The sequence below is a fragment of the Drosophila guanche genome, unplaced genomic scaffold (genome assembly GCF_900245975.1).
Source record: "Drosophila guanche unplaced genomic scaffold, DGUA_6, whole genome shotgun sequence".
In the NCBI taxonomy this organism is placed as follows: Eukaryota; Metazoa; Arthropoda; class Insecta; order Diptera; family Drosophilidae; genus Drosophila; species Drosophila guanche.
The window spans coordinates 2,907,356-2,917,430 of record NW_022995755.1 but is presented as its reverse complement, the minus strand read 5'-3'; the positions used below and the strand labels follow the sequence as shown (position 1 = coordinate 2,917,430).

Sequence of the window (10,075 nt, the reverse complement as noted above, 5' to 3'; positions counted from 1 at the left end):
CTGCGGTGCGTTCGCTGTGTACCTCAGTTGCAGGATTGGCGGCAGAAAGAGCCCGTTGCCCGGATACGGCAATGCAGTTGCAGCATTTCGCTAATAGACTTTGATTGATTTGCAATTTGTCCACACTCCAGCCACACAATTTTGCAGATCTTCACTTGGGATTCGTTTGAAATTTTCCGAACTGTTTGTTCTGTTTATTCATAGTTGTAGCAGCAGCAGCAGCCAGAGGCCAGCAGCACTGCCCTGAACACGGACCCTGGGACCGGAAATTGCTCAGGTCCGTGCATCAATCAGGCAAATTACGAAAATTGAAGTCAATTCGGGGGCCAGGCTTGAATGATTAATTGGCCCAATGGTCACCCACCCACACACGCACACTTGGAGAAGACGCGCGCGTCCGACAAGAATTCTCGATCGGCACAGACACTGACACCGACAGCGATACCGTTACCGTTACCGACACCCACACAGACACAGACACAGACGCCGAAAGAGACACCGACACAGACACACACCTTATGGCACTTTGATATGGTAGGTCGGCTCCTATGCTTCAGCTTCAGCTTCAGTTTTAGCTGCTGTTTCTGCTGCTGCCTTGCCGCGTGCCGAACCGTGCGAACTGAAGTCTGAACGTCGACTGTCCGGACACGCACGACTGGCCGTGTCGGAGCAGAGACGAACACGAGCGTCGTGCATTCTTCTCCTTGGCCAATGCCGCCAAGTATCCAACAACTTTCGAATCGTTTTCATACGCGACTAACTACGCCAGCACAGGCCACAAGGGGGGGAGCCTGAATCGGAGCCGGAGCCGCAGCCGACAGTTTCCATTCAACAGGATGTGCCATAACACGGGCGAAATATCTGCGCAGCGCAGCCATGAGAGAGCTGTGCTCCAGAGAGCCAAAGAGAGAGTGATTGAGTTGGAGGGGGGGGGTGAGAGCGCAACAATCACCTGTTGTGCCACAGAAGCGTTATAGGCGCGACTTGTGCGCGTTTTCTGCTGTGCGACTTGCGCGCGTTTTTGACAGCGCAACTTTCAGGCGCGACTTTCAGCGTCTTGCGTTTTGCCAGCGGCTGCCTCCATTAGGTCTCATTAGCAGAGTACAGACACAAACCGCATCCAAATGGGACAATCCGACAATTTTGCAGCTTTTCGACAAATTGCCGCTGGGGCCCAGAGCCACAACTCGAGGAGGCAATCTTTCAATTTTAATGTATAAAAAAACTAAGCTAGCGTTTATTTTGGCACTGGATTCATATACAAGCTATCAACTAATCTGCTAGGGTTCTCGAACCCCTCTCAGTACCAAATGACCGTATGCAGCCATTCGATGTGCCTGGCCAGATCCGTGTATATCACGGGCTGCGACAGATCGCAGCGATTGCTCAGCCGCTGTCCCGCGGACACGACTCCACGCAGCAGCCAAATGTCCGACTCCTGCAGCATCAGTCCACCGCCAGAGTCTCCATTGCAGGGACCAGCACCCTCACGATTACTGGCACAAACGGTGCGCGAGGTGACGAATCGCACATTCTCGGATGTGAGATTTCCCCGGCACTCTGGCAGCGTGATGATGTCCGTGTCCGTCATCTTGGCAATGCGGGAGTTTCTGTTGCCGCGCTCATCCTCGCCCCAGCCAGCCACGTAGGACTTGTGGCCCGACGGCAGATCGAGCAGATAGTTTTCGTTCCACAGGCAAATGGGTCGGATGTAGTCGCTGAAACTGTAAGAGATTTCCACTATTAAGATTACTTCTAGGGGTTCTCTCTGGCAAAACTTACTCCACTGGCTCTGCAAGCTTCAGCATGGCCAGATCCGCGTCCGTATAGATACTCGGATTGTATTGCTCGTGTATGACCAGCTCGGCCACTGCTCGCAGGGCACCCGGTGTCAGCAGATCCAGCGAGTTGCGTCCCAGCGACACGGCCGTGCGAGTCGAGGGCAGATTGCGGCTGCCGAAGCGGAAGCAATGGGCCGCCGAGAGCACGGTGGAGGCCGAGATGAGGGTGCCACCGCATAGGAAGTTGTACTCGTTGCCCACCCGCTCGTACAGGGCCACCATCCAGGGCAGCTGTCCCCGCTCCACCACCTGCCCGAAGTGGATTAGGGGCGTGCTGACGGGCTTCTCCCTGCCACAGACGCCATTCAATTGTCCCAGGGTCCGGGGTCTGTTTCCAGAGGGTCGCTGTCGAGCTGACGATGGAGCTGTGGGTCGCTGTGTGGTGGTTGTCAGCGGTTCTGGGATAAATTGTGGTGCTGGCGTTGGCCCAGGCCGTGGTCGGAATGGTTCTTGCTGCTGCTGGGGCTGAGGCTGAGGCTGGGGTCGTGCTCTCACTGGCTCCTCCGGCTGTTGTGGGTATTGTGGGTATTGCGGCTGTTGTGAAAATTGTGGCTGCTTAGGTATTTGTTGAGGCTGCTGTGGCAGTAGATTCAGCAAAGGACCAGTGGAGCGCAGCGTGTGCGATAACGAAAGTTTTGTACTGGGCGGACCATCTGCAAAGGCGTCAAATAAACTATTGATATAATTATGTAGAAAACAAGCTGATTTGTCACTTACATGCCATAGAACGGCACACAATCTGGCCATTGAGGGAGATCATGGTTAGTTTTGGGACCACACCCGGCGTGGGAAAGTCAACACGATAGTTGATTGGTTCATTGTTGCGCAGTCGATATCTAACCGATTCCTCATTCTCCAGTAGATTTAGATCTCCCGGATAGCTCTGAAAGAGATGCAAAGAAAGCGCCTCATAATGAGTCTTTCCTTTTATGGATATGGATTGTAATCGACGTCAGCTTCGCTTCCCCATCTACGTAAACAAAACTCAACGGGTAAAAACCAGCAGCTGAGAACCCACAAGATATTAATACAAGTCTGTAGTAGAAACCGGTCGCACAACTTTGCTTGAGAGAGAGAGGAGAACATAACAGATCAGAAGAACGGAAGAGAATCGTGTGGCGGCAGGGGAATGGTGGGTAGAGGGTTTCCCCTCTCAGGCCTTATCAGGCATGCAATTCCCATCGAAAAGCATGTAAAACATTGAGTTTGCAATTGTAATGGGGGAAAATCACGCTCATCTGAGAGTAAGGTCAATGCATGATAAGGGAGAGCAAAACAAACAACAAACAGCTGGAAAATGGAAAACTAAAAGTGAGAAATGTGTAGACTTACAGAGGTATGTCGACCTGGCTGTGACAGCTCCACACGCAGTGTATTTTCCACAATGGACGAGTCCAACTTCAGGTTTATGTGTCCTATGTGCTCCTGGTTGTAGCCCAAGTACTCAAACAACTCGGGACAGGCAATGTATGGCAGGTTTTGCCCCCAGCCCAGAGAGATCTGCAGCAGTGTCAGCAGGAAGCTTAGTCGTAGCTGGCACATAACTTATGCGATTCAAAAATATTTATAGGGGAAACAAATAGATAATGCACACGCGGGCTTACAAGTGGCAAGTTCAAGCGGCGAACTGAGAGCTACAATGATACCGATACCGAAACCGCACTCTATAAGCGTCGAGCGATGAATGATTACTGAGCTCAGTTGGGGGCACGATCTAGCTGGAAGATCATCTAGCCGAATGTATCGATAATGAGATGCGATTGGAGTCAACACACAGCTTGTTGGCGCTCTCTCTCTCTCTCTCTCTTTCTCTCTCTCTCTGTGGTGCTCTGTCATAAACCACTTGGATAGGTCCACTTAATTATGCGACTACTCTACCTTAAGGCTTGTGTGAGTTCCCAAACTGTGTGATGAATGAGAAAATCCACTGGACAATCCTCAGAGAGGAGTTTCCCTTCACTTCAAGAATATGTTTAAGGAACTCAAAGAATCCAGCCCGAAGATTTCCCAGACAATCTTGCTCCAATGTTGACAGACATTTAGTTGCAGTGTATACACACTTAGTGGGTTTGTTTATTTATTTACTTCCCTCCATGATTAATGGATGCGAGACTTGAATTACCCGTGGTAGAAGCCAGTTTAAAATCCATAAATCAAACTACAAATCGGTTAGGCTTGGATCTTCCAACAATTTGTCTGTTGTCACTGCATTCACAAATGGCAGAAAAGAGTAATAATTAACGGCTTGAATTTCAGTTATTTGACGTTCAGGTCCACATGTTCCGGCGCACCCAGTCAATGTGCTTGGCCACGTCCGTGAAGACGGAGGGCTTGGACAGGTCGCAGGTGTTCTCCTTGGCATTGATCCTGCCGCCAGAGATGACGCCGCGCAGCAGCCAGACATCGCCTTCGCGCAGCATCAGAGGGCCGCCGCCATCACTGCCACAGGGGCCGGCGCCCACCTTCTTGGCGCACAGGGTACTCGGCTGGACAAGCACATGGGGCAGCTCCAGGGTGCAGTTCGAGTCGGAAATAATGCTGAGATCAGTCACCTTGGCCACGTCCGTGTTGGCGTTGCCCTCTCCATCGGCTCCCCAGCCGGCCACATACGAGCGGACTCCCTGTGGCAGATCCATGCGGTTCCTCGTGCTCCACAGACAAATGGGCACGATGTAGTCGCTGAACGTGACGGGCTCATCCAGCCTGGCCAGTGCCAGATCCGCCTCCGTGTACTGCTTGAACTGGTAGTTCTCGTGGATGAGCAGCTCGGAGACACCTCGGAACTCTCCATCCGTGAGGATGTCCAGGCTACTGCGTCCCAGTGAGATGGCCGTGCGACTGGCTGGCAGATCGCGGCCAGGAAATCGGAAACAGTGCGCCGCCGAGAGCACCGTGGAGGCGGATATGAGCGTGCCACCACAGAAGAAGATGGGGCCGTTGCTCTCACGCCGCTCGAACAGTCCCACCAGCCAGGGCAGCTGTCCGCGTTCCAGCCGCTGGCCCTGGAAGATCAAAGGCGTGGTCACGGTCCTCTCACGTCCGCAAACAATGTTGCTGGAGGATGAAGTTTGCGGAGGAGTTCTGGGTGCACTCTGTGTAATGGTCTGCGGGCTGACCCTGCCCTGTCCAGGATTCACTGGTGGCCGCTGTGTGCTGCTTTGTTCGCTGGTCCATATTTGATTATTGTTGAAGCCACTCTGAGGTTCAACTGCGGGACGTACTGACATAGAGGGTCGAACAGATGGACGAACTGAAGGCCGCACTTGTGGCCGGAATGGCTGGGAACCAAAAACTTGCACTGCACTTGAAGAATTACTCGTGCGGCGCTCGTTGAACGTAGAAAGTGGCGATATCGAAGTGGTGACCGTGTGCGACAGGGAAATGGCTGTTCGCGGTGGTGGATCTGTAATTAGAGCATATTTTCCATATCAGAATTGTTTTTGTGGCATCACAGAGTGGGTTTTACCCACATTGATTGCCACCACAAAGCTCCACATCGTCCACTCTGATGCTGGTGACCTTGGGTGGCTGACTGGGCAGGGGAAAGTCCACTCGATATTGGATTGGCCAGCCCTGGCGCAGATTATTCTTGATTGTCTCTTCGTCCGTTACTAGGATAACGTTGCCCACGTATTCCTAAGTAAGTAAAGAAAGAGAGAGAGAGTATGAAAATAAGTGCTCGCTCTCTGTCAGATCTTGTTTACAACGATCGCTGTATGCGATCAGTGTTGACATTGGGGAAAAAACACAACCGCAAACGCATTGCATTGAATGATAAGACAAGCAATAAAGTTGTGGCTGAGCCCGAGATTCGAAATGGAATATTTCATCCTACCCAGTTATAGAATCCAGGCTGCGAGAACTCCAGGAAGAGCGTGTGATTGTTCACCAGCGGGTTGTGGCGCACTGTGACCAATCCAATGTATTGTCCATTGTAGCTCTGATAACCGAAAAACTGCGAGCAGGCGTTGGCCGGCAGCTGTCCAAGACTGGACCCGAGGCACATGGCAATGATGAGTCCAGAGACCAGCGGATGCATCATCATTTCCGCTGCGATTTGTATTTATTTTGCGATCACAATCGAACCTCACTCAATGAACGCTGCCTACCAAATGATCACATAGAGCGATCCACTTGTCTAGGTATACTTTGAGTATTTGTAGTTACTCGCAGCTACTCGAATCTATTACGCTCTACTATAAGTCTGAGTCTGAGTCTTAGCATTTAGCTGGGAATTATGCCAGCGCGTGGAATTCCTTTTTCCGAATTGGCAATGAATAACTCCATTGAGATCTGTGTGTTTACGAAATACTCTATAATAGTCATAAGAAATGTATATTCCCATTACAGCCGAAGTAGCTGCTGCTGATTCTCCAGTTGTGTCTCTGGAGAGACTCGTGGTCTTTCCTCGTACTGCTCGATGATGTCCTGCAGCTGACACTCCCCAGTAACCCTCTCCCTGGCGCATTCCTCCAATCTCTGCTACAAGCACTGATTACTCTCTTCACGAAGAGCCAGCAAGTGTTCGGCCTGGTCCCGAAATCGGTTGAGCTCCTCAGGCACTTTTCTGAGTCCCTTCAGAACTATTCTTACGGCATTGTAGCACTCATTCCTGAAAATCTGAAAAGTCATCGTTGCTTGGATCAGGACTTCGGTAGAGTTTTGGTAGATCTCCAGAGCCTTCTGCAATTCAAAATGATATCGAGTCTGGAGCCAGCTGTATTCCTCCTGGCAGGCATGTAGCCGGAGACCGCTTCGTGTGTTGAGTTCATGGGTGAGGTGCGTGGCCTCAGAGGTGCCCTTGCCCTCTGTAGATTGTCTCACATTTTCCACTAATACTTCCGCACAGAGCCTCCACTCCTCCGCTGTCTACAGCTCCCACTGATCGCTGTTCGCCTGCTGATCGTTGATGCGCTCCAGACTAGCCTCCAGATCGAGGATAGCGGCATTGAGTTTGGTAAACATCGCCATTGCATCCAGCACTGACTGGCTCTTGTATATATTTCCATCCTTGTACAGAAAAGGCTGCCATCTCATGCCGAAAGATATTCTGTACTTGTCTGCCCAACGCAGACAGATCCTCCCACTGACCAGCCAGCGGATTCCTGGCACAGATGCTGGCACACAGAGCGACCAGCAAAAACAACGAACTGCTCCAACTCATTGCGTCAACTGAATTGCCGGAGGTAAAACATACAGCACGATCGAACTCCAAATATTTAAGCAACTGCAGTTAATCAATGGACAGTCTACAGTCTGGTAATATAAATAATATTTAGCTAAGAACACTTCCTCAAATGAGTTTCCATTAGACATGCGATTACCCACAACATATTCAATTCGAATGTTCAATTTTTCATACTTTATCATACCTCCAGCATACCTTTAGAATTACCTCTGTCATCGTCGGGACTAGGTACGAAGATCGGACAAGCGATGGACGCAAATGGAAGCAACCAACGATGCGCTGATTGGAGGCCATTGGTAGATGATCAGTCTCTTCCCGCATCAAAATGACTTCCAGCTGCAGCTTCCAAGTTTCATTCTTTGCCAGTGGCCTGATGATTCTGTACAATGTCGTCTCCACCAGAGATATGGTCTCATTGAGACCTTTCAGTGCTTCTTGTGTATTGCTTTGGTCACGGTTTGTTAAATGTATAATACCCTCAACCATTCCAACAATTGTCTCAGCTATTTTCATCGAGAAACAAGGTTGTGAAGTATATAAAGAATCATCGTAAAATACAGCCTCCGGCAGTCTGTTGTACAGTGCGCATAAAGCGATCAAAAGCAACACCGAGTCACTCCACAACATGACGGCAAATGAGACTACGGATGGATGGATGCCAAGTGACAAACGGCAGTTGATCAACTGACACACACTGGTACCGCATAAACAGTGTGAGAGTAAGGGTTCGTTTGAAAACTCGTTCTGCCAGCTGATTGGCAGCATTACTTAATACTAAATATAATTCCCAAACCAAACAAAAATAAACTGCCAGCCAGAGAAAAATATGGCAAACGTGTTTGGCCAGACTTGTGTCCGGGCCACACAATTGGATTGTGTTGTGTCTTAGGGTTCTTTAATCTATGGTATACAAATCGTTTGCTTCTTCGCAGATCTAGCGTAGGTTCTCGTTGATCCAAGTGAGATGCTTGGACAGGTCGCAGTAGAGCACATACTGGCTGAGCTGACAACGGCCGGAGGTTCCACGTTCGCCCAGCGAGACAATGCCACGCAGCACCCAGTGTGTGTCCCGGCGGATCATCAGGCCTCCGCCCGAGTCACCGAGGCAGGGCCCGGAGCCGTCCCGATTGCCGGCGCAGAGAGTGCGCTCGGTGACGGCCGAGGCCTTCCAGGTGCTGATGCAGTCCGTGGCGCTGGCTATCTCGGCCTCGACAACCCGCGGATATTGGGTCTTGGAGTTGCCAAACTCGTCCGTGCCCCAGCCCGCTATGAAGCCAGACTTGGTGACCGTTTCACTCTCCTGCTCCGTCCACAGGCAGATGGGCCCAATGACGTCATTAAAGCTGCAAAGAGGCAAAATATAGAGAAAGTATGGAAAGAAAATCGAATGGAACCTACGTTACGGGGCGCTGCAAGCTGACCAGAGCAATGTCTGCATCGGAGACCACTCGTGTGGAGAACTCTGGATGCCACAACAATCGCCGCACATTGTGCATCTCGGCCCCATCCTCGTTGTAGTCGTCCAGGTCGTAGCGACCCAATCCGATGAGCACTCGATCCTCCTGCATCTTGTACACGCAGTGGGCAGCCGTGATCACCATGCTGGTTGATATCAGCGAACCGCCGCACTTGAAGGCCAGCGACAGGGATTCCTTGTGGTAGACTGCCGACAGCCAGGGATACTGTCCGCGCGGGAACTCCTTGCCGCGGTGTATGAAGGGAGAGAGTCTGCCCTCGCGGCCACACTCCACTGGTGTCGATGCGGACTGGGGATTGAATCGATTCCATGCGCGGGTTGGCTGTGTAGCTATGGTTGTGGTGGTGGTTGCCTGTGGTGTGGCTGGTGGCTGCCAGAACACAGTCGATGAAGTGGGCGCTGCAGTGGCAGGTGGACGTCGAGCTGGAACTGGCACAGGGGCTGGTGCAGGGGCAGGCGCTGGGGCTACAGTCTGCCAATTTTGCCGCCAGACGGGAGACACAGCGCCGCCTGGCGACACCGATGTCCAGGAGGGAAACGAATTTTGCGCGGGATTGCCATAGTACAGCGTTTTCACCTCCAAATCGGACTGTTCCCCGGGAAACAGATCGAACACGGAGGACGGACGAAGTGGCCGCTGAGGCCTCAGCGATTGTCCACTCACATGAATCTCGTAGAATCGATTGAAGAAGCTATTGGGGGGCCCATCTAAAAAGCAATGATTGGGTGAGTCACACAGCCAGATCCCAGCCACCGAAATGCAGAATACTCACATTCGCTGGCCGAACAAAGCAAAAGATCGTTGTAGGAGAGACGCGACAGCTTGGGCAGTAGACCAGTGGAGGGGTCGGGCCGGAGGCTGATGCGAAATTTCGCTGGTCCGCCAGATGAGCGGGCAGCCTCCTCATCCGGATAGGGCCGCAGGGTGCCAACGGAGGCGGGCTGTGGAAGGGCGAAGGAGGCAAAGCAATCAGTGGGGGTTTCAGCTGGAGACGGCTATAGCAATCCATCATACATCTTGATCGCCCCGCTGGGTGAGGCGCACGTCGATGCGGTTGCGGCCCCGCACCACGCTTGGGAGGGTCACCTCCCCCTGCAGGCCCTCGTAGCCATCGTTCACGTACTGGAAGTAGTCGGAGCACGCGTTCTCCGGCAGAAGCTGACACCTGGCCAATGCTATTAACGTCACAATTATGGCTAATTTCAGCCCCATACCTTGCCGGAATATGTTCGGATGGATCCGTTTGCTCACTGCGCACGCGACAAGCGTCGATGGGTAAATAAAACAGCCCCGGACCAGCCCCAGCTTCAGCTGACTCTCAGCAGCATGTCTACCGCTCTCGGGACGGGTTGTTGACTCACTGAGTAAACTGGAAATTCCGCATCGTGCGGTGCCAATAAGACGCACAACAAGCGATCAGTTGGAACGTAACCAGTACCCGGATACCGACTGAATGATTCCCGCTATTTCAGACAGCAAAAATATTGCTAAAAGTTGAACAAAAGTGTGGAAGTTTTGTAATCAAAACTAACCAATTCATGCAGAAAGAGATCTTCAGACACATTCTA

General features: G+C 51.7%; 4 protein-coding genes across 4 annotated transcripts; all 4 read right to left on the bottom strand.

Annotated features, from left to right (window-relative positions):
- Positions 1 to 1,217: 1,217 nt before the first annotated feature.
- On the bottom strand, positions 1,218 to 3,506 carry LOC117589704 (putative serine protease 42). The gene is made up of 4 exons (XM_034281867.1): positions 3,174 to 3,506; positions 2,559 to 2,724; positions 1,783 to 2,494; positions 1,218 to 1,724 (listed from the first exon to the last, which is right to left on the bottom strand). Exons 1-4 carry the CDS (start codon positions 3,381 to 3,383, stop codon positions 1,301 to 1,303), a joined length of 1,512 nt encoding a protein of 503 aa, XP_034137758.1. The 5' UTR covers positions 3,384 to 3,506; the 3' UTR covers positions 1,218 to 1,300.
- Positions 3,507 to 4,010: 504 nt separating this feature from the next.
- LOC117589705 (brain-specific serine protease 4-like) lies at positions 4,011 to 5,932 on the bottom strand. The gene is made up of 3 exons (XM_034281868.1): positions 5,677 to 5,932; positions 5,312 to 5,477; positions 4,011 to 5,244 (listed from the first exon to the last, which is right to left on the bottom strand). The coding sequence occupies exons 1-3, from the start codon at positions 5,884 to 5,886 to the stop codon at positions 4,109 to 4,111; spliced, it is 1,512 nt and encodes a 503-aa protein (XP_034137759.1). The 5' UTR covers positions 5,887 to 5,932; the 3' UTR covers positions 4,011 to 4,108.
- Positions 5,933 to 6,032: 100 nt separating this feature from the next.
- On the bottom strand, positions 6,033 to 7,245 carry LOC117589896. The gene is made up of 2 exons (XM_034282167.1): positions 7,225 to 7,245; positions 6,033 to 6,710 (listed from the first exon to the last, which is right to left on the bottom strand). Exons 1-2 carry the CDS (start codon positions 7,243 to 7,245, stop codon positions 6,324 to 6,326), a joined length of 408 nt encoding a protein of 135 aa, XP_034138058.1. The 3' UTR covers positions 6,033 to 6,323.
- Positions 7,246 to 7,902: 657 nt separating this feature from the next.
- LOC117589779 (proclotting enzyme) lies at positions 7,903 to 9,792 on the bottom strand. The gene is made up of 4 exons (XM_034281976.1): positions 9,522 to 9,792; positions 9,280 to 9,448; positions 8,428 to 9,214; positions 7,903 to 8,372 (listed from the first exon to the last, which is right to left on the bottom strand). Exons 1-4 carry the CDS (start codon positions 9,717 to 9,719, stop codon positions 7,964 to 7,966), a joined length of 1,563 nt encoding a protein of 520 aa, XP_034137867.1. The 5' UTR covers positions 9,720 to 9,792; the 3' UTR covers positions 7,903 to 7,963.
- Between the last annotated feature and the right edge of the window lie 283 nt (positions 9,793 to 10,075).